The sequence below is a fragment of the Cicer arietinum genome, chromosome 1 (genome assembly GCF_000331145.2).
Source record: "Cicer arietinum cultivar CDC Frontier isolate Library 1 chromosome 1, Cicar.CDCFrontier_v2.0, whole genome shotgun sequence".
Classification (NCBI taxonomy): Eukaryota; Viridiplantae; Streptophyta; class Magnoliopsida; order Fabales; family Fabaceae; genus Cicer; species Cicer arietinum.
Window position 1 is genome coordinate 40,085,860 of NC_021160.2, and position 26,811 is coordinate 40,112,670.

Consider the following 26,811-nt stretch of genomic DNA (forward strand, 5'->3'; position numbering starts at 1 on the left):
TTCTAGTTTAATCTTCTAGTTGGAGAGAGATGAGAAATAAATTAATTAATTAATAAATGGACCGCTAAAGCTGTGAAAGCAAGTATTGGAAGCAAACTACTTGCATTTCAATAGAGATACATGTAAAGTATAGGATTCAAGTGAGGTCGATGAAATAGAGCAATAATTCAAGTGTCATTTTATTCTGATAGAAAAGAGCCACTCAAGCTTACAGAAAATTTACCATACTAGTTACAACTATAAAACAAGCAATGGTAAATGGAACTAAATGTTGGGCAATAAATAGTCAATGAGAATGAGATTCAATAAATGCTGGAAAAAATAAACTAAACTCTTAATTTTATTGACTCGTTAATGACCATCTTTTAATCCCATATAATTTTTGTGTAAAAAAATTCTTTAAGCTTGAATAACTCTTATGAATCTTTTCTATCACAGACAGAACTTCATTTATAGTTTGTTGCATTTCCCTCTATTTATCTGTCATTTATGTGATATGATGAAATCAATATTTTAACATCTCAGCTAGTACTTTATTTTATTACAGTTTCAAAAAAATTATTGGATGCTTAGAAAGTTACACTCTATTGTTCATAAAGGAAGGTGGCTCAGAAGCCTAGAGAGAATACACTCTCAATATCTCAAAAGATAACACCCAATTTTATAAACTTCAAGATGATATTACATGGATGTATTGGCCCTATTTATATAAATCTTAGAGACCAATTTACATCTGAAATAGTGGTAGTAATTAATGGCATAAATAGAAACACAATTTAGTAAAAATGGAGATTGTCAAACATAGTGGCTTGATTGGCATAAACTCAAGGTGGCAATGGTGAAACTAGCATACTAGGATCTAGGTAGTCAATCCCAGATAGCGGCACGTCGCGGCCAACCCCAAAAATTGAGATAGCAAGTTGCGGGATATTGGGATGGGCACTATTGTTTGGACAAATTACATAAATAATACTGTGTAAACATGTATTTTTATGCACAATTAACAATGAGTCAAACTCTGAAATATTCATAAATACCAATAAAAAGCCACAAGTCTTAATCAAAAGATACATTTAAATACTAACAAAAGTTAAGGAAATAAAAATAAATATAACAGAGGCAAAAAAACTTATAAAATAACAAAGAAAAAAAAAGCAGGAATAAATAAGAAAAGAAAGAAGGGAGTGTTCGAAATAAACTGGGAGTGTTTGCAGGAGAGAGAAGGATAATGAAATTAGGGTTAAGAGCGAAAAACCTAAAATACCCTTTAAAATTAAAAAAAAAACACATCCACGTTTTTGGGCCACGAGAAACGCGACCCGCGAACCGGCACTATTGACTACCTAGACTAGGATGGTGCATATGCAGTTCTGTATCAGAAAGATTGCCTCAATGAAAATATTAAACTTTGGACAATGCTCTCCCAAACCCCCAAAAATCTCGGTGTTTTTCCGGATTTTGCAATCCGGTAGTGTAAAACACCAATTCGGTAGTAAAAAATGGGATTAATGATTTTACCGAAAGTTCCTATCCAGTCGTGTTTTTTACACATTTTGAGTAAACAATGGGGGTGAATAAGCAACTGCCTTATATATTGTCTAGCATCTATGACATAACACGAATACCAAAGAAAAATGAATACACACACTCACAATCCACTTGAACGGTCAAACCACATGTACAACAAAATAAGAGAAACATGAAAGAAAGAGAGAAAGCAAAACCAGCATATTAAGCTAACTACATCTTTAGTGTTGCCATGCATAAGTGAAAATAAAACTAGCTCATTATTAAAAATAAAAAATTCACAAAATTAAAAAATTCACACCCAAACCCAACAGAAAGTGGTACCTGATACTTGAACTAAACTTGCATTCATTGAAATTGAATAGTTTATATAACAAGTAGACAAAAACCAGAAATGATACCCTTGAAATGCTAAAATAATATGACGTTTTCCCAACCACTCCCTCTTGGACTTGTAGAAGCCGTCACCCGATGAACCAAGTCCAGCCTTCTGCTTTTCATTCAGCATGGTATTTGCCAACTGATGTGTAAATAATATCAGCAAAATATGTCTTTTAGAATAAAGCACAATTTAATTAGGACATCTGAGAAAGCATATGCACCTCCCATGAAACTCCACGATCCAAGATGAATGTGAACAGAACAGTTGAAGCCCCACTCATTTGATCAACATAGACTGTCTGCATCAAAGGAAAGTCATCTTCAGTCTCAAATTTTCTATTCAAGTAACATATGCAAATGATTGGAAGCAACAAGAAGTTTAGGGCAAAAAAAATTACCTTTGGAGTCCCTTGCAGTTCAATGACATTAGCTTTCAAGTCAACAATGCCTGTATCAAGGTTACCTTCAATGCGAGCTTTTTGAATAAGAAGATCGAAGATATTCAAAAATAACTCAAATAGCCTGTTGATAGAAAAACATTTAGTGTATTGAACCAAATGCTGAAAGTAGAAGCATTTAATTCACAAAATACAAACCTATTCTGAGTCTCAGGAGCTATTCCCAAAATCCGATTGAGAAATCGTCCAATATCATGCATATCATTATCATTAATGTGGATAGATAACCATCCAGGATCGTTATCATCTCCTATATATATAAGAAGACAACATTTAATAATGAGGAAAATCACAAGGAATGTGGTATCTTGAACTATACAACAGTCAATGATGAAACCTAATATGTATTTTGATTAGACATCACCATTATTATATAACTGTTCAATCTAATATTACACAAAGGAAAATAATGAATTACCAAGAATTGTGTCCCTAAACATTCCAACAGAAACAAGAGCAGCTTTTGCCTGCATAATAAAACCTTGAATTGTATCTGGTTTGTCAGATAAGCATCCTGGAGGGACAACAGGAAGAGGTTCCTACATAGTTAAATCAGTAGATGGATTTGAGTCATTCATTTTCTATTAAACTTGAATTGTCAATATGCACGTTTTTCATTTTCAATGAAAATTAGATACCAGCTCCATTATTCCTCGGTACAAATTCATCAGAGCCCTCTTCCCATAAGCACTGTCATAATTATAAGCACTTAACGAAGGTCCAGCCCTGTCATGCACTCAGGAACAACATCGGCTATGTTAAAATATATTCATGTTGGCTCACTTACAACACAAAACTGATGAATCCAACTTACCTGCGATCCCCCTGAGTCAAAGCCCCAAGGGATTCTAATCTCTTAGCAACAGCTGATGCAAATCGGCGCTCTCCACCAAGGTTCGTAAATAGTAACCTGAAGAACAGTTGCAAGGATAAGAAATTGGGTCAAACATGTGTAGCATCTAGGTAGAGTATATCAACAACACCTGTCACTGCAACCATACTAAATCAGATCTTAAGTGCTGCCAACTTAGCTCGAAAAGATTGCTGCATCAAACCATCTTACAGTTCACACCTGATAGAAATCCTGGGCTGAATGATTTAAAGGGTTCACATGAGGATCAAACCTACATAGAAAGTATATTCTAGATGGAGGTGGGGACGATGAGGGAATTTTCTGCCATGGGGAGTTGGTGACGTGAACATCCGGCTGAGTTAGTGGGCATCATGAAACAGGGGTAGAGAGTAGAAGAGGCAGTTTTTGGGGAAACACAAATTGAATAGCATCTCAGAGGATCCTTTGATTCTGAAAAGGAATTGTACTCTCTGGGTGACATTAATAAAATCATTCCCATTTTCCTGTTCTTTCTTAGTAAATATACCATTTTCTATATTCCCTCTCCCTGGTATCTGTCTTTGTATAGGATTATTGTATAGGCATATCATATCATCATGTAAATTGAAATAGTATCTCCTGTATTTATTATCCTTAGTCTATATAAAATCGACCTCATTGTATAGTTTAGAAACACAACTTCACCATGTGCTTTTCTCTTTTCTCTCGCCAAACAGTGTTGAAAGTGTGAGATTTTAGAGAAAAGGAGGAGAGAAAATAATAAGGGTTTGAATATTATTGATAATAGCTTAATGCTTACTTGATTACAATAGACTCAATACTAATCTCTATTTATAGAGAAACATAGACTAAATCCTAAATTAGGAATAAATCATAATAATAATAATAAGAGATATTCTAAGATATCTCTATAATTATAAATTGATCCTAAGAAATAATTTAAGATACTCTAATATAATATAAAAGATATTATAAGATATTTTTTAATATTCTAACACTCTCCCTCAAGCTAAAGCTTACTAAGCTTTAGCTTGCTACAAGAAAATATTTTGCTCCACAAAATAATAAAAAATATGGAGAGGCAACTCAGGGATGCATGCGAAGTCGGAGAGAATTGCTATAAATATAGTCTAGCCAGATAGTCTGATTGATCATCAGCCTGAGAGAAATTCATGGCAGACAATTGAATAAAGCAAGTTCCGTTCTTCTAAAAAACTGCATTTGGAAGCTTCAAACCATAATAATGGAGACTCAAAATATTTAAACTTAAATCTGCTTCAAGGAGAGAGAGGCGTGCTTCAAGGAGAGAAAGGCAAGGCTAGTGCATCTGGGACAAATTGCCAAGGTAAAGTAAGTCATGAAAATAAAAGGCACCGTTAGAATAACCACTAACGGAAAAAGTCATCACTAATATAATTCATATGTGGAAAAAGGGACACCACCGAAATGATCGTCGGTGGAAATAAAAGCCACTTTTATAATATATTAGTAAGAACTAAATTGCATGACAAACACCGAAGAAGAAGCAGCGCGACTCTAACGAAACAAAGTCATGATCAATCAACGTAATAAGAAAATGCGTCCAAAACAAGAGAGATAATGGTTGTTTGAACAATGACACATATTTTCGCTGATCAAAATTGGCTTTGATGAGACCAGCAATAATAATGAAGACAATGACAAACATGTGAAAGATAGTAGCAACGTAGTTGAAAATAGAAGAGCATTTGGTGCTGTAGACAGCAAGGGCAGTGATGGCAATAGGCACCAACACAGCAATGGGGTCAAGATGGCCATAGTCAGGGTTCATGCTATGGACTATTATACGAAAGTCTTCTGGAGCTCTGTATATTTCCAGCTGCTATAAATGCCACAAAGTCCCCCAATTCTACCCTTAAGTATGCAAATGATAATGATTCTCAAAGTAAACTTTACCACCCCGTTGTTTCCCCTACCTATAAGGGCTACCTTCATGGGGTATTATGTGCTATTAGCTCTTTAGCTCAGTTGGTTGGAGCGCCAAACCCTAATGGGTTGTAGAAAGGTTTATAGTTTTTTTGTTTTTTTTTTTGCGCAGTGAACAGTACCACGCGATAAACAGTGTTGTGACTGATCTGCTGAAAATAAACGAAAAGCTACAAAAAATCTCACCGAATATTGGAATGTTAGAAAAGAGAAACTATGATTACATTCCCTAATTGTTGGGAACTCGGCAGCGGAATAGAGGCAGGATCGTTCAAGGAGGATCGAAATAGGCTCTAGATACCATGTTGAAAGTGTGAGATTTTAGAGAAAAGGAGGAGAGAAAATAATAAGGGTTTGAATATTATTGATAATAGCTTAATGCTTACTTGATTACAATAGACTCAATACTAATCTCTATTTATAGAGAAACATAGACTAAATCCTAAATTAAAAATAAATCATAATAATAATAAGAGATATTCTAAGATATCTCTATAATTATAAATTGATCCTAAAAAATAATTTAAGATACTCTAATATAATATAAAAGATATTATAAGATATTTTTTTATATTCTAACAAGTATATATCAACACCAATCATAGAATTCTTTGGCCAAGCTAGACAGCACATTCTTCTAATATTAGTGGTGAGGCAAGTCTGAAACTTGATTGACAGGATAGCATGGGGTACAGCAAGGTGATGTATCTCCTTACATTCTGAGAAAAATGTTCACTTGGGGGCAAGCAAACAGGTGGTGAATGTATACCATTATAAAAAAAACAAATTAATCAACAATGCATAGTGACCTGTATTCTGGTGCCGAGACTTGATTTGATCTATGAGTTCTGCCAAACTGCTGAATTGCTCGATCGGCACTCCATGGAAGTTCTAGAGTTACATGAACCCTTCTTTTCTGTTTTGTAAAGGTCAAATAGAACGACACAGCAAAAGAAACATAACAATTGTAAAGTTCAAAATATAATATCATTTGTTCTGAGCAAAATATTTGCAAAAGCCATCAAAATAATAGGACAGGAAAAGCTGCTGATAAAATGGATGGAAATATTTTCAAACAGTTTGATTACCTGATTTCTCACTCTTCTATCTGCCTGCAATGAAACTCCAGCTGATCCAGCTTCGGAGATAATAGCCACTAACTTCTTAGCTTCCATAAAGAGCTGTTTTTCATGCATGTTGACCATCTCGGCAGAGACATCTTTTCTAAAGGAAAAAACACAACTAACTATGTTAGCACCAAACAATGTTTATAAATAACATAAGGAGACATTTTTCAACTCACGTATTTCGAGTTTTATAAACCACACCCATTCCACTAGAGGCCCTCACAAGCATTCCTTTCCTTCCAGTAATCTCTGCAACTTTGTCAGGGCCTCCTAACTGCGTCAATATTTCATTTATAGAACAAGTAAAAGAACTATACTTCGGCATTTAACATTAGTTGCACAGAGCATAAAATCGCTACAACAGACATCTTTTCATAGCAGTTACTTTCTTAATTGTTATGGGACTGGCATTGACCAGCAACTATACTTGAAAAGCATATTTTGCAAGGTTCAAATTGTCCTTTCAAGAGGGAGGTGAGAATAAATTAACAATGATCATTACCTGGTCAATAATATCATCCAAGGGATTGTTTGGAAGATCCAAAGCACGAATCATCTCTAATATTTTATTCTTGCAATCCATGGCTGTTTCATAACTGCAGAAAGCTCATGAAAATATTTATCACTGCCATACACTTTTTTATTCTAACTATTTGTGCCCTAATTTTTGTTGATTTAAGATATGGTAGCTTACAGCTGTTATTAAAGCTAGTTATCAAACATATAATGATAAATTGTGCCATTGAAACCAGAGTGCTAAACTAAAACAAATTATACAAGTTCTAAACCTCTTCTGGAGTTCAATCATGTTAGTTCCAGGGAGATATTCATCGGTTTTATCCTTGCACAAATGACATGCCCATTCTTTGAGAACAAAATTGCCAATTGGAGGCACCAAGCATGATTGATGAGAAAATTTACCACAGAGGGAACATTGCAACAAATTTTCCCTTTCCTGCACAGAAAAATAAGTAAATCCTATACCCATAGCATCAAGGCAATTCATGAATGCTTTTTCAGAGAATAATTAAATAAAACTTACCTCTTCAGTACTGCAAATTTCACATTTCTGAAACTCATCATAATCAGAGTCAGAAGATTCAAGACCAGAGGCAGCTGCATTAAATCAATGGTAAAATCAAATGGTTCTCAATTCTCACGACGAGCTTTACAACTTTAAAAGAATTTAACAGTTCCTCACAACAACATGCATGTGCGCATGTATAATAACTCCTAATGATAACAATAACAATACCAGAATAACAAAAAAGGGTGGATTTTTTTATTTTGTTTGCCAAAGGCAAGTTTTGTACAAAAGAGAAATGCTTGTTAATCTACTATAACGTGGGACAGAAAACTCACCACTTTCATCCCCTTCTGGTCCATAATCCGAATCAGAAGATTCAGGAGCAGAGGCAGCTGCATCAACCCAATGGCGAAATCAAAAAGGTTTCATGCAACGTTGCAAAACTTTAGATATTATCAATAAAATGCCTTCTTACAGCAGCTCTTCACAAACCACAACATTTAATTATTTATTAATATAAACAACAGTTCTAATTCTTAATAATAAGCAATGACATGCCAAATTGTCCCAAATAGGCTAAAATGCACTGTACTCAACTATGACAGAAAATGCACCAATTTCTACCTCTTGCAATGACAGCACACAATAAAATTAAAAGGGAGAGTGACCAAAAGAACAGACCGTGGTCTCCAAAATTTATTTACCCAATTTAATTCAAGGAAAAAAGTCCCTAGTGCTTTGTTGTGCTTCGGTTAGATCAATTCCATATCCTCCACTATTTCACATATATTGTCTTTTAGTAATTTCTTTCATTGAATAAGGATGACAAAAGAATTATAGAATTTAAAAACCAAATAACTCTATTTTTATAAATTGAATATTTTTTTAATAACAATATAGTTGGTCGGCACCTTTTTTCACCCATATAAAGGCTGAGAGTAAGTCTTCATTAATGCTTTAGGAGAAAGGGTTGCCATATGCACGCACAAGACAAAGAATGATAGATGAAAAAGATTAATCAAAATTTGCATGAAACTCACCACTTTCAGATTCTTCATCACTTTCAGCATCACTAGGAGGCTGCCACTTAGCTACTTTTCTGGCTCTAGATTTTGCTGAAACGCCGGGACTTGCCAAGTGCCTCTTCCTTTGAAGCTCCTTTACACCATCATCTACAATAATAGAATTGAAAGTAAAACCTAATAATTGCAAAATAATGAAAATAAATGAAATGTTTATATCAAAACATGGCATGCAGATACCTGGGGGAAGTTCAGGCTTTTTCGGCAATGGGTAATTTTCTTCAACAAATTTTAGCAGCAACTCACGAGGTCCAGAAACAAAGTCATCAAGTTCAAAGCCCTACCCATAACAAAAAAAAAAAAAAGAAATAAAGCAACTGAAATGCAGAAAAAAAATATTTATATGAAATGAATAAGGATCCTAATACACACGTATTTTGAAACAGCTTCCTCCGTCCTTGCTTCCCCCGTACTCTGCAGACCTATGACTACACACTTATCTTCCATTAATGCTTGTTTCACCAGTCTCACCACAGTAGGGACTTTAGCAGACATACACAAGTGTCTAAAGAAGCGCTGCAGTTTTACAAGGAAAAGGGACAATCCAAAAACCTCAGTAAATAATATTAAATGTCTAATATACATGAAGAACTTATCTCAAGGTACGAACTTAGACTTAATACCTGGTGGCTTGCCCAGTATAATCTCCATAGTTGTCTACTATTAGGTTTGTCGGGTAGGAAGGCTATGGCAGACTGCAATTTCTTACGCAAATCTACCCAAATTTCTGTAGCCTTTTGATAAGCGTCCTACAAAATTTGATAAAACCATACATCATTGGATGCACATACTGAGTCTAAAAGAAATTTGATAAGAACATACATCACCATATGAGAATACTGAATTCAAAAGACAAATGAATGGGTTATACAAAATATAGACAACTGTAATTTGATAATTATATGAAAACAGACAGCTTTTGTAGATGCTGAAGAATGAAGATTGATGCATGCACGTCTCCTTTGTAAAAGACCACCTAACCTTTCATCCTTCAATAAATGTATGCATAATTATAGCCTCTTTCTGGAGGTCCAATACAAAATAAATTGCTTCTCAACACCAAATGTTTTGTATTCATGTGCCTTCATTCAGTCTCATAACATGGTCTCTACACCATTTTTATTGTAGTCCTTGAGACTCTCCGAAAAGTCATCCAAAGTTTTCAAACATTCGAAAACTGATTAATTGGTGGTGTTTTAGTTTCTCCACCACCATGGGACTATAAACCTTGTTCATCGTTCCCAATCCTTTCATCTTAGCCACAGAGGAGCCTGACTTAGTATGGCACATTGAGCAGAAGAGAAAATGCAAGAAAGTAATGAAAAGTATAAGAAATTTGGAGTTTTAGAGAATATTCCTGAGACTTAATCCATTAACTTCAAATAAATTTACAGAATGAGTGATATGCAGGCTTATTTCAGATCAGTTAGATCTGAATTACCTAACAGATAACGATGTCAAAATTCTATTATAACAAAGTTGTTACATAGCTTAATAAACACAACTGGTATAGCAATTAAAGACACTCCAAATTAAAACTCTTTGCATACACATTGGCTATCATAAGACAGCAATCTATCATTGACCTTTGCTTGATTAAAATTACACCCTTTGATATGAGGGCTAAGCGTGTAGAAATGTACTTAAAAGAGGTAGATGATCCGTAAAAGACAATGGAAATCACTTGAGTATTATCTACTCTAAGTTAGCTTAACAATGGGTGCACAATCACCAGGATTGTACTCCTGTGATTGAATTAATGTGTGAGAGCAATTACCACATAAGTGACTTTGGGCGATTGTGGTACACGAACAGTCTTCCGAGGTTGGCAATTGATTATCAATACCATTGCTGCCAATGCTATTGAGATCAACCCATCACTTCTCAATGTACTGATGCAAAATAAATTTACCTGCACCGACACTGAAGGCAGAATAGCAATAGCCTTCACCAAGAAGAGAAAGTGCTGGCAACTGATAATCAATCTATTGCTGCCAATGCTTTTGAGATCAACCCATCACTTGTCAATGTATTGAAGTAAAATTAATTTAGCTATGCTGAAATTGAAGGTGTAGAAGTATTCACCAAGAAGATAAAGTGGAAGGAAGATGGAATAATAGGATTGACTGATTATTGCGGTTCTATTCTTCAAAGGAAGTTGCCTCTCAAGCTCAAGGATCTTGGAAACTTTACTATTCTCTGCACTATAGGGAACATAATTATCAGAAAAGCCCTTAGCAACTTAGATACCAAATTAACTTCTCAAAGAACTATCTTGTTTGTGAAGTCATTTTATGGCTCCAAATTCGTGAAGACGGGCAGAAAGCTTTTTTGAGTTGCTTGATTCTCTTGTAGAGGAGATTGGAGAAGAAAGAGTTGTTTGAGTTTTCAAAGATAACCCACTGCATGAGTTGATGTTTGAATACATTGAAAAGATTCCCATGATAAAGACGACAAAACAAAGGAGAACTGATCTTGTCTAGTTTATCTACAGCCATTATAGTACCTTGTTGAGGCATTTCTCAAACAATAGGGATTTGATGAGCCATGAAAATATTAAATTTTTTACATCCTTTCTATCATTAAAAAATCTTCATAAAGTGAAAGCAAATGTTAGAAGGATGTTTATTTATAATGAGTGGACCAAGTTGTGTACCGATGCTTTGATACCAATTCAATAGAACCAACACCCAAATTCACTGAAACTGATGAAACTATATTGACAAGACTCAAAGAGTCCTCTTACAAAATGGATGGAACAATGATGAAATACAATGGTTGAAGGGATAATTGATAAGTATCCAAGCACTTTGTGAACATTCCTTTAAAAGCTAGCTATAAGAGGGAAGAACCAAACTAGATAAATACTCCACTGAGCATCCAATACTACTCGATGTGAGACTTAAGCACCCCATAATACCCAAGCATTTATCGAAGTACCGCCTCTGAGGGCTGATGTCATGGCTGTTGCACTCTATGACGCTTTATTGGCCTTTCTAGTCACCCCCTCCGCAGGAGGTTCTTTCCTAGACACCGACAATCAGCTCTAATACCATTTGATAATTACCCAAGCAATTTGGAAACCCTCCCTTAAAAGCTACCTATGAAGGGAGAAGAACCAAACCACTTAAATACTCCAGCGAGTATTTTGTACCACTCTGTGGGACTTAGGCACCCCATAATACCCGAGTCCCTATCAAAGGCTAAGGGAAGGGAGACGAAAAAGTTGTCCTTGTTCCTTCATTTTGGGGTTAAGAAGTTTATAGCCTCAAAGTCATGGTTCCTCTTGTTCGAGTGCTCCGTCTTATGGTCGGTGAAAGAAAATCAGCCACAGGCCATGAAGAAATGGAGAAGGTAAAAGAAGCAATTATGACATAAGAGTTCTGGTTTCGATGCCATGATATCAACTGCTATAGTACTATTCAAGGCATGTCGAGGGGCAACTGTCCCATTCCAGCATGATAATGAACATTCTTCCACAAACATTTGGGATTGGAGAGCCTTCACTCCACTCCATGCCAGCACAAGCCAGCAACTATTGACTATTAGTTTGTTGATGGAATTGTGTTTTCTTATTCTAATTATCTACAGAGGATATTATTGAAATGAAATAACAAGTAATGGTATTTACAAAGCAAGACAATTACCACTTCAGAATACAGTAAAGAGTAGTCATCAATATGCTCAAAGAAATTAGACAATTATACCATCATTTTATCTTCCAATGGTGCTTCAGTAATTTCAAACTCAGCACCCTTGTAGCTAAGGGTACGACATAAATACATCCCCCTGAAGTTAGAAAAATTCAGCAGAATAATGTAAATATAACATATGCATACAAGTGCATAAAGCTAAGAGTGGATGTTTTTGTAGAAATATTACAACCTTGCTTTCATGTCCATTGCAACTAGTTCTAGAGCTCCAACACCCCCTTTTTCAAGAGCACCTGGATACATCATCTTTTTTGTTAAATTTAAACAATTACAGGGTGAGGACCAATGGCCACATGTAGGAAATACAGGTATATATGCAAACAATGAAATTGTAAACATTTATAAAATGCTCTACGTGATGCAGCAATAGTAAGTTGAAGTTAAACGTTATAAATGTGAGACTGTGCTATAATTTCTATACTTTATATACATATACTGTCTCTCATATTACTGACAGTATTCTTGATCAAACATACTCTTAGAGTTATCTTTTCCAGTCAACCTAAAATATCAAGGGGGTGCCAATTGATACATATAGCGTGTTGCATAAGGATAAACAAAACAGAAAATAAAAACTTGATCTACTTTTAACAATTGTCATAAATTATATGCCAGGTGACAAAATCTCATGATCAAGTACAGAAGCATATCTTTTCCATTAGTATATCTTATGAAATAAAGAAAAAGAAAATATGAAGAAAAAAAATGATGACTAATCATATTCACTATTTTGAAAAATAAAAAAATAAAAAAAGAAAGAAAAGGAACACTACCTAGAAATTCACCAAAATCACGGAAATAAGTCCCAGCTCCCCAAAGGCCAAGCCGAACCATATAAGCCATATTGCGAGGTTCAGAAGCACCAGTAGCTGAGCAATAAACAACACGAGCTTCAGGTAGTTGAGCCTGTCAAATTAGATTGAAAGAACTTGGAGTAATCTATAAATTCAAGTAATTATTAAAAAATAATTGTTTCATTTTAAAATGAACATTAACACATTTAGAGTACAAAACAAAGTGAAAGAAAGATGAAGAGAGACAATGATGAAGAGGTTTATTTTAAGAAAACTGTGGTTTAACCATATCGAAGTCACTGTTTAGAAGGACAAATTTAAAACACCACTTATATTCGAAATTGTCAAAAATTCTCCATGAAAACTCAACTTACGGGTTTAATCAATGCAAAAATTTGAAGAAAGAACACAATAGTGAACGAAAAAACAATAACCAAGTTAAAATCAGAAATGAATGGCCAAATCATTAAATAACTAGTTACACTGAAAGTTTAAACAATTATATATGACCAAATGTCCAAACCATAAGGGTGTGATTGGTTGTGGGGAGAAAATGAGAAGAGAGAAAGAGGTAAGAAATAAGAAAGATTTGATATATTGTTTGGTATAAAAGAAAGAAGAGAGAAATAGAAGAGAAAGAAGTGCATGTAATTTTTTAAAAGACAAAATTATCCTTAGACAAAAATACTATATATTATACATTTAACTTTAAATTTCTTTACAAAATTAAATAATTAATTACATTATTTCAATATAATATATTTATTAATTTTAATTTTATAAAATTATTTAAATTGATTCATACAAACTATTCAATTAATTAAATTACGCAACTAATAATTATTACAAAACAAGAGAAACCGTTAAAGAAAGTTACACACAAAACTAGTGCAGATTGCAATGCAAATAATAAAATAAATACATTCTATAATATACTACTCAATTAATTACAAAATAACAGATATTGTAAAAAAAAATATGTACAAAACAAGTGCAGATTGCAACGCAAATTAAAAAGAATTGCATTATATATTATGAAAAAAGTGCAGAGTGTGTGGACATAAAAAATTATTATGAATGAGAGAGAAGGGCAGGCAGGTAAAAAGAAAAAATTGAGGTTTTCTCTCCTCTTTCTTCCCATGGCTGGGGAGAATAAAAAGTGTGAATCCCGATCTAATTTAGTCTTTCTCTCTGTTTCACCAATCCGAAGAAGTGTAGCATTTCTCTGCTTACTCTCTCGCTTGTCTTTCTCTTGCTCTTATTTCACACTTTCCAATCAAAGAGTAAGTCAAAACATCAAGACCAGTCCGTAAGGTGAAAATTTAAAACAATCTTGAGGGAGAAACTATAGTGTTTGGCAAGGTTCTTACTAATGTACATGAGCTCACACATGCTCATTCAAGTCTACTAAAAAACAATTAATGAGATAATTTGGCAAATAATAATAATAGAGAAACAAAATGCTGAAGTGTCAATGGTAAAGTGTGTGTATTCATACCACAAAAATCCTACAATATATCGAATAACAAACCAAATAAAAAAATTGCAAGCGTCAAAACACAAACTACATTAAATATTTACTCCCAATATCTAAAAAACTTTTAATCCACATTCAAAATAAGGGAAAAATAAATAAATCTAACTATCAAATAGCTTCGAATGACATGGCCAATAATGTGGCATTGTCACTGCTTGAATCATTGAACCAGATCACTTAGAACATTTCGAAAAGCTAGAGTTGGAGATTCAAGTGTACAGAAAAAAGAGCAGAAAAGAAGGCAATCAATCATAAAAATAAAACAAAAGTAAAATGTAAAGTAGGATGTTTAAAGGTCTATATACAAAAATACCCAGTAAAATAAGGTGATGCCTTCCTTTGCCTCTAGGCTAGGGGGTTAGGGTGCAAGCTGTCGCATATAGATAAAAAACAAAAAAAAATATAACCTGTTATCTTTGTAACTGCTTTATACATTTCCTAGTTTAGATAATGTTCTATTTTGCTCAACTTTATCTATTTGCAAAATATTCCTAGAATTGTATTACTCATATACAGCAACTTATCTCCACGTAAAGTCAAAAAAACATTGTTCACAGAAAAACTGAGGATTAAAATGGTAAAAGAAACTATATATAATGAAACAATATTTCTTGCCATAATGAATGCCCGCCTCAACTTACAATCAGTATTATTTGAAGTAACAGAAAGAGTAATATTAGAAGCTTTCTGTCACAGACTAAGATGAACATACCTGGATATCAAGTACTGCTTGACCAGTTCTTGTTGACTGCTTACCCTTTTCGGGAACCAAATTTTTTGCTTTATGACACTGTAATGAAGCCACTCACACACTTACGAAATAAAGATTTAATGAATATAAATTCAATACTTGAAATACCACTTGATAATAATATCCTTCAACATCAAACAACGGCAATCCCAATTGACAATAGGAATGATTTCCATTTAAAAAGGTCTGATACCTCATCAAAAACTATAAGACCATCAAACCCTGGTCCACACCACTGCACAAGCTGTTGAATACGGGTACGACCTCTGTCAGATGATGCTATGAGGCTACTGTATGTCAAGAAAATAACTCCCTCCCTAACTCCAACAGACTTTGATTCAAGCTTAGAATAAGGCAGTTTATTCAAAGCGTGCACTGGATAGATTCAAGAAAGAAATATATTTAAATGCATAATAAATCTTGTGGAATACAAAAAACAATTACAAGAACTTTTCAATGAAGAATCTTAACCAAGGAAGCGAACAAAGCATCAGATAAAACTTTTCATTTTGGATAAATTAAGAGCTATTTAACACAAGCAAAAATTAATAGGAGGATAAGATATCCTGTAAATACAGAAAAACCACAAGAACAAAAAGAAAATGTTAAAACAGTGAAGCTCCTTAGCCCCTTGCGTACCAATCTCCAAAAAGGTTCCATTGCCCAAATCCAAGCAAGGTTGAACAGAATTCTTAAAATACAAGAATTTTACTTACCAAATAATGGTATATTCAGCATAAAAGTAAAATAACTATGAAGTGGCACCGCAGAGCCAAGACTTAAACAAACATGTAACGTTCACCTCCAGTTTTCTTGTGAATAGCATGATATAGGACTAGGAAGTTCTTATATCTAATTGTCGAAGTTGTGAGATTTTAGAAAACAGGAGGAGAGAAAATAATAGAGTTTGAATATTATTGATAATTGTTGATTATAAGATCAAAAATCAGAATCATAAGATTCTTATCTGTATAGTTATTAGTATGTATTAATTAGGACTTCAGTTCCATTTTTATTTCCTTTTAGGATAGCATTTATAGGTAATCAGTTTCCTAATTATCAGCTCTATTATGATTGTACATAATTAAATTACTTGTACTATTTATACTCCTTATATAATCAGTTTCATTATCAAGTGAATAAACAATCGCTTTTCCGCATGGTATCAGAGCTAGATCTGAACCATCCCTAGTCTCTTTCATCGACCTAGCCATGGAAGAAGACAAAACAGAAGTCTGACCTACAGAGACCGGCATAAATCTTGCCAACTCAATCGAAGGGACTAAACTTCTCATCATTAGCCACAAGTTGAATGGCCAAAACCACCTTCAATGGGATAGGTCAAAACCATTCTACAATAGGACATCAGAGGCAATGTAACACACAACCCACAAGAAATGGAAGAGAAACAAGATCCATCTCCATTCAGTAAAGAACAAATAAAGGCTCTGCAGAAAATACTCTGGCAGATTGTTCTTACTGGAGAACAAAAAGGTAATTTCCTACATGTTTTACACACTAGCAAAGGAAAACCAAAATCATGGATCATAGATTCAGAAATCTCTGATCACATGACTGGAGATATAACAATATTTGACAATTATTCTCCCTATCATGATAACTCCTCTATTCGGATTGCTGATGGTACCTTGTCAAAGGTTACTGGTACAAGTTCTGTTATTATTTCAAAATATATTACTCTAAATTTTGTACTGTCTGTGCCCAAACTTGATTGCAACTTGTTGTCTATTAGCAAACTGACCAGAGACTTGAGACATGTCGCTAAATTTTTTCCCAATCTGTGTGAATTTCAAATTTTAGAGTCGAGAAAGACAATTGGTAGTGCTAAAGAATGTGTTGGACTTTACCACTTGCAAGTTGAAGATTCCTCCGAAGAACTCAAAGCCAATTCTTGTGCAGTGGCTTCTCCAATTAGTGACGAGTCTGTAATGTTGTGACACTATCGATTAGGTCACTCAAATCTCATGTACTTAGAGAAATTGTTTCCCTCATTATTCAGTAAAAACCTAATGAACTTTCAATGTGAAGTATGACAGTTACCCAAGCATACCCGAAACACATACTCATCTAAACCCTTTCAACCCTTCTCCTTAATTCACAGTGATGTATGGGGGGCATCTCGGGTTAGCAACATTATTGGAGCTAAATGGCTTGTTACATTCATCGATGATCACACAAGAGTCACATGGATATTTCTCATGAAAGAGAAATTAAGTTGGAAAATTATTTGAGTTTTTCCACACCATGGTGCAAACACAATTCCAAACAAAAATTAAGGTGCTTAGAACTGACAATGGTCGTGAATATTTTAGTTCAGCACTAGAGTCCTACCTTAAGATCCACGGAATTGTCCACCAGAGTTCATGTGTAGATACACCCGTACAAAATGGGGTCGCAGAAAGGAAAAATAGGCATCTACTGGAAGTAACAAGATCTTTCATGCTAGCCACAAATATATCAAAATATTTTTGGAGAGAAGTTGTCCTTTCAGCCACCTATCTCATAAATAGGATGCCTTCCCGCATCCTCAATTATGGCACACCTTATTCCACTCTCCAAACTATTTTTCCAACCAGCAGAGTTCTCACCTCAATCCCATTTAAAATCATTGGATGTTCAGCCTTTGCTCACAACCTAAACCCTCTCCGCAGCAAACTTGACCCAAAATCTATCAAATGTATTTTTCTTGGCTACTCACCTTGCCAAATAGGATATAGGTGTTACTTCCCAACAACCAAAAAATTTTACCACACTATGGATGTGACATTCTTTGGGAATCAACCTTATTAAGGTATTCAGGGGGAGAATACCTTAATCACGAAAGAAACAACAGAATTCCAATTTTTGGATTTTGAGATGGCCAAACAAACTGCAGCAGCAGAAACAAAAAATCCTACACCTACAGAATCAGCCGAATTGGTAAATTCTACAACAACAGAACCAATAAATTCCACACCAACACTACCAGTAAAATCCACACTATTAGAACCAAAAAATTCCACCAAACCATTTGAGCCTGTCCTTGAAACTGCACTAGTAGAAAATACTGCACAAAAAGCTGATTGGAAAGTTTAATGTTGGAGTTGTGGGATTTTAGAGAAAAGGATAAGAGAAAATAATAAGGGTTTGAATTTTATTGATAATAGTTTTATACTAACTTGATTACAAAAGACTCAATACTAATCTCCATTTATAGAGAAACATAGACTCAATCCTAAATCAGGAACAAATCATAATAATAATGAGAGATATTTTAAGATATCTTTATGATTATAAATTGATCATAGAAAATAACTCAAGATACCCTAATATAATATAAAAGATATTATAAGATTTTTTCTAATATTCTAACACTCACCCTCAAGCTAAAGCTTAGCTTGTTACAAGAAAATAATGTTTTGCTCTGCGAAATAATAAAAAGGATGCAAAGGCAACTCAAGGATGCAAGTGAAGTCAGAGAGAATTGCTATAAATATAGCCTAGCCAGATAGCTAGAATGATCATCAGCATGAGAGAAATTTACGACAAGCAATTGAATAGGCAAGGTGTGTTCTTCTAAATAAACTGCATTTGAAAGCTTCAAACCAATAATATCATATACTCAATATTTAAACTGGAATATGCTTCAAGGAGAGAGCGGCGTGCTTCAGGGAGAGAAAGGCAATGCCAGTACATCTGGGACAAAGATGGGGTCAGTGCATCTAAGACAAATTGCCAATATAAAGTGAGTCATGAAAATAAAAGAAATCGTCAGAATAACCATCAATGGACGAAGAAGTCATCACTAATATGATTATTCATATGTGGAAAAAGGGACACAATCAGAATGATCGTTAGTGGGAATAGAAGTCACTGTTATAATCTATTAGTAAGAACTAAATTGCATGACAAACACCAAAAAGGAAGCAACGCGGCTCTAATGAAACAAAGCCATGATCATTTAACGGAGTGAGAAAGTGCATCCAAAACAGGAGAGACAATGGTCGTTTGAACAAGAACGCATATTTTTCTTGGATCAAAATTGGAAAGTAAGGGCAAATCTGGAATCAGGAAGGAAAACCCAATATAAAAACATTGTGTTGGAAGGTGGACAGACGCACCTAGGCTCGAGGCTGTTGGCGGCAACACGTGGAATGAACACGGAGGATCTTGAAAGCACATGAGCACGCGTGGAGCAACTTTTGGCATAAAAATATGGGTTGTTTAGATTGGGAGATTCTGCAACAATGGAAGTGGTTGTGTCGGAAAACTTGCTGGAAAACTTTTCCAGCAGCAACAGCAGATAGAAGGCAGTAGTAGACGACAGATCTTGAAGGTAGTAGGTGTAATCGAGCCAGAAACTAGAATATGAGGGCAGATTTGAAACCACGAGGTTGAGGCGCCATTGACCGACCAAGCAGCAATTGAGAGGTGTCAAAACGCGTCGTCACACGTTGTGGTGACTGCGGCGCGTGAGATCTACTTGCAGGAGAGATTAGCAGAGTGTGAGAGCGCATGTGACGGATTTTGGCGATGCGCTTTCGGCCATGACCTGGTCTGAAGATGACGACGATGTTCGCAGGAAAATTCTCCGAAAAAGTGGCAGCGACGGCAGTAGCGAACTGAAAGGAAAACGAGTGAAACCTGTCGGAATGTTAGAAAAGAGAAACTATGATTATATTCCCTAACTGTTGAGAACTCAACAGCATAATAGAGGTGCGATCGTTCAAGGAGAATCGAAATATGCTCTAGATACCATGTTGAAGTTATGGAATTTTAGAGAAAAGGAGAAGAGAAAATAATAAGAATTTGAATATTATTGATAATAGTTTTATGCTAACTTGATTACAAAAGACTCAATACTAATATCTATTTATAGAGAAACATGGACTCAATCCTAAATCAGGAATAAATCATAATAATAATAGGAGACATTCTAAGATATCTCTATGATTATAAATTGATCATAGGAAATAACTCAAGATACTCTAATATAATACAAAAGATATTCTAAGATATTTTCTAATATTCTAACATTTACACTAGGAGGAAGAAAAACAATTTGGTGGTAGAGTCAAAAATTGCTTCGGTGCAAAGTCATGAATCTAACCAGGATCTAGAAAATGGAATCTCCTCAGGTAATACTATTCCAAATTAGAATTTGTCCATACGAGTTCAACTGACAATAATGTTCCTATTGCATTAAGAAAAGGGAGGAGAACTTGTACTCAACATCCAATTGAAAGATCTGTGTCATATGGGAAACTATCACAAAAATACAAGGCATTTGTAGCAGCACTTGACAACACATATATTCCAAGAAATGTTCAAGAAGCCCTTCAACAACCTTAGTGGGCAGCAGTCGTAGCATAAGAGGTTCATGCATTGATTGGGAAATTATTGTTTTACCATAAGGAAAAAAGCAAGTTGGATGAAAGTGGATATTCTCTATCAAATACAATGTTGATGGGAGCAAAAACCAGTACAAGACTCGAGTAGTAGCAAAGGGATTTACCCAATCATATGGCATAGACTATGAAGAGACATTTGCTCCGGTGGCCAAACTTAACTCAACACGAGTCATATTTTCCGTGACTGCAAATTTGGATTGGCCACTACACCAGCTAGATATTAAGAATGTTTTCCTAAATGGTGAGTTAGAAGAGGAAGTATACATCCAAATTCCCCCAGAACTTGAACCATCCAGCACCTTAAACAAGGTGTGCAAGCTCCGAAATCCTTTATGGTCTCAAGCAATCCCCAAGAGCGTGGTTTAAAAGATTGACTCGAGTTGTCAAAGAAGATGGATTCATACAAGGCCAATCAGATCACACTATGTTTGACAAACACTCATTTGAAGGCAAGGTAACTTTATTTATTGTGTATGTTGATGACATCGTTATCACAGGTGATGATCATGAGCAAATCAAACACTTGAAGGAACTCTTGGCTAGGGAGTTTGAAGTCAAAGACTAGAGGAAACTCAAGTATTTTTTAGGGATGGAAGTAGCTCACTCAAAAAAGGGAATATATGTTTCTCAAAGAAAATACACCCTAGACTTACTCCAAGAAACCGGAATGCTTGGGTGTAAGGCTGCAATACTCCTATGGAATCAGTAAGCAGAAGCAACTTCGAAGAAGGTCCTCTAACTGACAAAGATAGATACCAAAGTCTAGTTGGGAAATTAATATACCTAACTCATACTCGACCTGATATTGGATTTACCGTGAGCATGGCAAGTCGCTACATGATATGTCCTACTGAAGTTCACATGAAAGTTGTGAATAGAATCCTACAATACCTTAAGGGTACAGCAGGTAGAGGTCTTCACTTCAAGAAAAACTCAAATAGAGGTATTGAAGTATACACTGACTCAGATTGGGTTGGATGTACATCAGACAGAAAGTCAACTATCGACTATTGCTCTTTTGTGTGGGGAAACCCGGTCACTTGGAAAATTAAGAAACAGTATGTGGTAGCTAGAAGCAATGCAGAAGCTGAATTCAGAGCAATGGTACCGGGCATTTGTGAAGGGATATGGCTGAAGAAGATATTGGATGAAATCAGAGTCCCAACCAATTGCACCATAAGGTTATATCGTGACAACAAAGTTTCCATCAGCATCGCAAAGAACCCAGTTCACCATGATAGAACAAAACATGTGAAAATTAACCGGCATTTCATAAAGGAGAAAATTGATAATGGTACTAAAAGTATTGATCATGTACCATTGTGCAATCAAACAGCAGACATCCTAACGAAAGCTCTCCTAAGAAATACATATGAAAATATCAGATTCAATCTAGACATGATAGATATCTACCACCCAGATTGAAGTGGAGTGTTGATTATAAGATCAAAAATCATAATCATAAGATTCTTATCTGTATAGTTATTAGTATGTATTAATTAGAATTTCAGTTTCATTATTATTTCCTTTTAGGATAGCATTTATAGGGAATCAGTTTCCTAATTATCAGCTTTATTATGATTATACATAATTAAATTACTTGTACTATTAATACTCCTTATGTAATCAGTTTCATTATCAAGTGAATAAACAATCGTTTTTCCGCAATAATAGTTTTTATGCTGACTTGATTACAAAAGACTCAATATTAATCTCTATTTACAGAGAAACATAGACTCAATCATAAATCATGAACAAACCATAATAATAATGAGAGATATTCTAAGATATCTCTATGATTATAAATTAATCCTAGGAAATAACTCAAGATACTCTAATATAATATAATAGATATTATAAGATTTTTTATTATATTCTAACACTAATTTTAATTAGACGAAATAAAATAATTTAACAAAAATTTATAATATGCAAAAGGGTGGACAAAAGAAAGAGATAAATTTTATAAACAGAAAATGGGAATCCATGAAATAAACAAAATAAACAGTTAGCTTGTTTAGTTGAAAGATAGACACCTTATATAAATCAATTGAATTATGCTGTATAATAATTTAAAAACATATTTTTATAATTATTTGTTGATTGAGGGAGTTGCTAAATTATAACTTATATGGGTCAATTTTTAATAGTAAGATTAAAGGTGAAGAGCAAGGGATGTTTGAAGAGAACTAGTAAATCTTAATAATGGTGATTACCGAAATTTAGCTAGTGCCGTGTACCAAACTTATGGGCTAGAAACAAATTATTCAAGTTATGAGAAAAAAAATTCTTAGGTCTCGGTATCAGTAAGAGAAAAAAATAACTAAAATCATATCCACTCAATTTCCTTATTTTTATTCCTTAATCACTTTCCCCGTGAAGCCCCCAAGGTTCTCTAAGGTATAAAGGAGGCGCCAAGGGTTTGGTTTGATCATTTAGCTACACGCTCTCTATGCTTGAATGCAGTCTCCTTATCACAATCTTGCACTGCATTCTGGAATCGAGCATATCGAGTTGAAAATGTTTGTGCATGATACTCCTTCATGGACTTGCCCAGCTTTTTAATTGCGTCAGCATTTTTAAAGGATAAAAAACTTGTAGTGTAAAGTCATCTCTAATTGAAAAGTGCGTATACTTTTCAAATGTTGACTTTATATCCCTTTCATTCAATGAGAAAAATGGCACATAAAGTCATATTTGCTCAAAAATTAGCAATTCAAAAGTTATGAAGAGACCAGCATTTACAAAATAGAGAAGTCATAAGATGTAATGCTAATCTTACATAGAATAAAAACATACAATAAATTTGAAAAACATACCCTGAATGCAACTTGCACCCATATCATCCAAATCTCTTCGGGCATCAAACTTCAAGTCTGAACCAACAGAAATCCACCTGTGTAAGATCATTGAGACATGATAAGAGGAAGTAAAAGGAACAAATGAAATCTCAATGTATAGACCAATTTCAAATTGAAATTAAAAGCAAGTATGCATGCATGCACAATAAAGCACGCTGAAAAGTGAATGATTGTCTAAATTTTTGATGCACACCCATGATTTCATGCTCAAAGGTTAACCTAAACTTACAGCGCTTTTCTCCTCCCGTGGTGCCAGTTCTCCCAAATTAGACCAGCAACTGTTCGACCTTTACCTACACCAGCTCCATCTCCAATAAAGAATCCTGCCCTATCACCATTGGGAATGTGTTGAAGGTGTCTCTGCCATGGAAACAAGCACCGTACATATGAGAGTTAAATATTAATTATTTATAATCAATACTCAATGATCATGTGGTGAGAGAAACCTGACAAGCATAAACCAAAGTCTCAATCTGCAAGCATGACAAAGTTTTTGAACATTCCAAATCATCCTTAATCTTGGGATCATAAGTAGGCTCGGGTGGCTGCACTGCAGACAAGGAAGATGTCTCCACAATTGGATCTGGGTGCGGAGGTCCAATAGATATCTTTGCTGGTCGCTGCATAACAAGAGAACTTGGTACCGGTAAAATGTGCTATTTGATAAATTAACCCAACAAAAATTTTAATATAAATTGCTCTCCAGAGGAATTTGTCTTTAACTCACATAATCTGTAAATGTTTCTCCAGCCATACCACCATCATCTTCATCCTGCTCCACTTCATTAACCAGCTGATATATTTTCATGTTGGAAAAATAAATATGAGATATAAATACAATGATAGAAAAATGTAAAAACATATACAATCAACATTTCCCAAACCTTGAAAGGAAGTTGACAAACACAATCCATGCAGAAATTAAAGGAAGACCATATAATTGGATTGCTGGACAAATTATACAAATAACAGAGGACAAAGTCATCCATTGATTTGTTTTTAGTTTTCCTACCATCTCCCTAGGATTCTGCTCAAGGATTTAATGTGGCTGTTTCCAGGTTAGACTTGCAAGGGGCCAATAGCTGCCCGACAGAGTTAAATTATTTTATTTTTATACTTTGTATTGATTGTAGCTTTGTAAAGATTTCTGATCATCCTGTTTGTACTCTTACCTCTCATATGAATTCTTTTTTAAAGCAAAATAAGATATAAAACACAGGGAACAATGAAACCATTAAATTTAAGAAATGCTGCGACTCTAAACCATGCCTCCAAAGAGTCAATCTTGGTTAATCGGTTGTTAATCCCAGCGTTTCTCGACGAGATCCCACTATCCTAGTGCAATGCAGTGTCTGACCATGACGGTGTGGTCCGCCACAACGTGAAACAAGATCCCGGCGAGATCCCGCTATTCCGGCGTAGTTAACCCCAACGTTTCCCATCGGCATCCCACTATTATTTCTTCCTTCTCTGTTTAGTTGTTTCTACTTTCGCCCAGGAAGAAGAGGAAGAAGAATATGCTAATGAAAATTATGCTTATCTTTAATTCCTATGCTAGAACATGCATTTGAGTTATAATATTTAGTTATTTTATTACTCTATGGGTTAAAGACTTCAATATGCATCTTTATTTCCTTGACTTTCGTTGGTATTTCAATGTATATTTTGACTAAGAGTAAGACTCGTGGATTTTTATTGCTAATTATGAATGTTTTAGAGTTTTAATCATTTGTTAATTTTGCATTAAATATAAGTTTACATAACATTATTCATGTAACTTGTCCAAAAATAGCAGTTAACCCGCCTATCCCGGAATGCGCTATTCCACTTTTGAGGTTTGCCGCGACGTACTGCTATCTGGGATATATAAAAAGTATAAACAACTTATACTTCTTAACACTAAGTCTCGTGGAAACCCCAACAGGATACAAGAAAGTCAGTGTCACCTTTGAAATAACCAAGAAAAGACAAGAAAAAACTGTTTTGTCATATGTAGCAATGCTGCATCGGGCCACTCTCCAAGACCCACAAACAAACAACTTTGATTTTACAATGCACAACACATTTATAACAATCAGTTCGAAACCCATCCATGCTTATTCCCCTCTCCCTCCCCCCATCCCACACAAAATTATGATTCCACGTGATAGATAAAGCAAAGGGGTGCTAAAAACCTACAGCCCTGAAACACTACCTCAACTATGGACTCAGATTCCCCCAGTAGTGGAATCAAGCAGTTCCACACAAAAAGGAAACTCGATGGTTGAATTGAATAAGACGGCTACCATAAAATCAACTTATACTACTTGTAAAACATAAATCAAATATTACAGCTGAAAGCTATTACCGCTTAAACTACTAGTTGATTTTAGCATATTCGCCTGAACTAACATTATATACTGCTTATCAGTAATGAAATCAACAGGTATGCATATTCATAAACCCAAAAGTCTTATTCATGAGTCATTTGTAAACACTACCACAAATCATATATAATAACAGTAGCAAAAACAACAGCAACAATAATAACAAACACTAAATTATTCAAACAAAAAAAACACTAAAGGATACACTCATCAGCTAAGTCAACAGCAACTAATCAAAACGAAGTGACAAAAAAAATGCAAAATCATTCGCTCATCAACACAAAGTTCATTATAGAGAGTTTTCCCAATTTCAAAATTAGGTCAAAATCAAATCATTATACAGTAAAAAAAAGTAACCGAAAGCATATTCGGACTAAAACTACCTCGTTGACATCGTCACCATCTACATGAACATCAAGCTCAACGCGACACTGAGGACACGGGAACTTCGAAAGATTACTAGGTCCGTTCACAACTGCCTTACAAGCGGGACATCGAATCCTCGCAGCAGACGGATCGAAGGCGAAGTAATGCGGCATTTGACATTGAGGACATGGTAACTCCGTAACACCCTGCGCCGCGTGAAAGTACGCGCGGCAACCGGTGCAGCGAGTCTTCACGGCGGAAAGTGACGGTGTTGGCTGTGGGTGATTCATTTTTAAGAGGAAGAGAGAACGGTTGATTGAGAGAGTGAGAGCGCGAAAATGGTTGTGTTGGCGGGCCTTTTTATCTTCTTATATATGTGCGAGTCTTTTTAGGTGCATAACAATAAGTGGTGGGTAAAATGGTTAATTTTCTTGTTTTACTGGATTTATTGTTTTTTGTTATTTTAAGAAAAAATAACTGTAACAAGACATGAGTTCACTTCACTTCACTTCAACTTACAAACAAAAAAATTAAGTACAAAACCTATAACCAAAAGTAACGAGAGGAGAACCATATTCCATCTCTTTTTAGG

At 34.9% G+C, this 26,811-nt stretch overlaps 1 protein-coding gene across 1 annotated transcript in view; it reads right to left on the minus strand.

Annotated features, from left to right (window-relative positions):
- LOC101509874 (protein FORGETTER 1) overlaps positions 1–26,585 on the minus strand; it is a 38,230-nt gene extending 11,645 nt beyond the window's left edge. The window contains exons 1-28 of the mRNA XM_004488502.4: positions 26,237–26,585; positions 24,215–24,280; positions 23,934–24,107; positions 23,717–23,847; positions 23,446–23,522; positions 15,409–15,590; positions 15,177–15,254; positions 12,907–13,039; positions 12,306–12,366; positions 12,128–12,209; positions 9,044–9,169; positions 8,793–8,936; positions 8,601–8,700; positions 8,379–8,510; positions 7,674–7,730; positions 7,354–7,427; positions 7,100–7,266; positions 6,814–6,907; positions 6,488–6,585; positions 6,273–6,408; positions 5,994–6,100; positions 3,181–3,276; positions 3,005–3,092; positions 2,785–2,905; positions 2,505–2,616; positions 2,307–2,430; positions 2,130–2,207; positions 1,929–2,047 (exon numbers count right to left, since the gene is read on the minus strand). Of these exons, the coding sequence (XP_004488559.1) occupies positions 1,929–2,047; positions 2,130–2,207; positions 2,307–2,430; positions 2,505–2,616; positions 2,785–2,905; positions 3,005–3,092; positions 3,181–3,276; positions 5,994–6,100; positions 6,273–6,408; positions 6,488–6,585; positions 6,814–6,907; positions 7,100–7,266; positions 7,354–7,427; positions 7,674–7,730; positions 8,379–8,510; positions 8,601–8,700; positions 8,793–8,936; positions 9,044–9,169; positions 12,128–12,209; positions 12,306–12,366; positions 12,907–13,039; positions 15,177–15,254; positions 15,409–15,590; positions 23,446–23,522; positions 23,717–23,847; positions 23,934–24,107; positions 24,215–24,280; positions 26,237–26,509 (3,230 nt within the window). The 5' untranslated portion in view covers positions 26,510–26,585. The remainder of the gene's footprint in view (positions 1–1,928; positions 2,048–2,129; positions 2,208–2,306; positions 2,431–2,504; positions 2,617–2,784; positions 2,906–3,004; positions 3,093–3,180; positions 3,277–5,993; positions 6,101–6,272; positions 6,409–6,487; positions 6,586–6,813; positions 6,908–7,099; positions 7,267–7,353; positions 7,428–7,673; positions 7,731–8,378; positions 8,511–8,600; positions 8,701–8,792; positions 8,937–9,043; positions 9,170–12,127; positions 12,210–12,305; positions 12,367–12,906; positions 13,040–15,176; positions 15,255–15,408; positions 15,591–23,445; positions 23,523–23,716; positions 23,848–23,933; positions 24,108–24,214; positions 24,281–26,236) is intronic.
- Between the last annotated feature and the right edge of the window lie 226 nt (positions 26,586–26,811).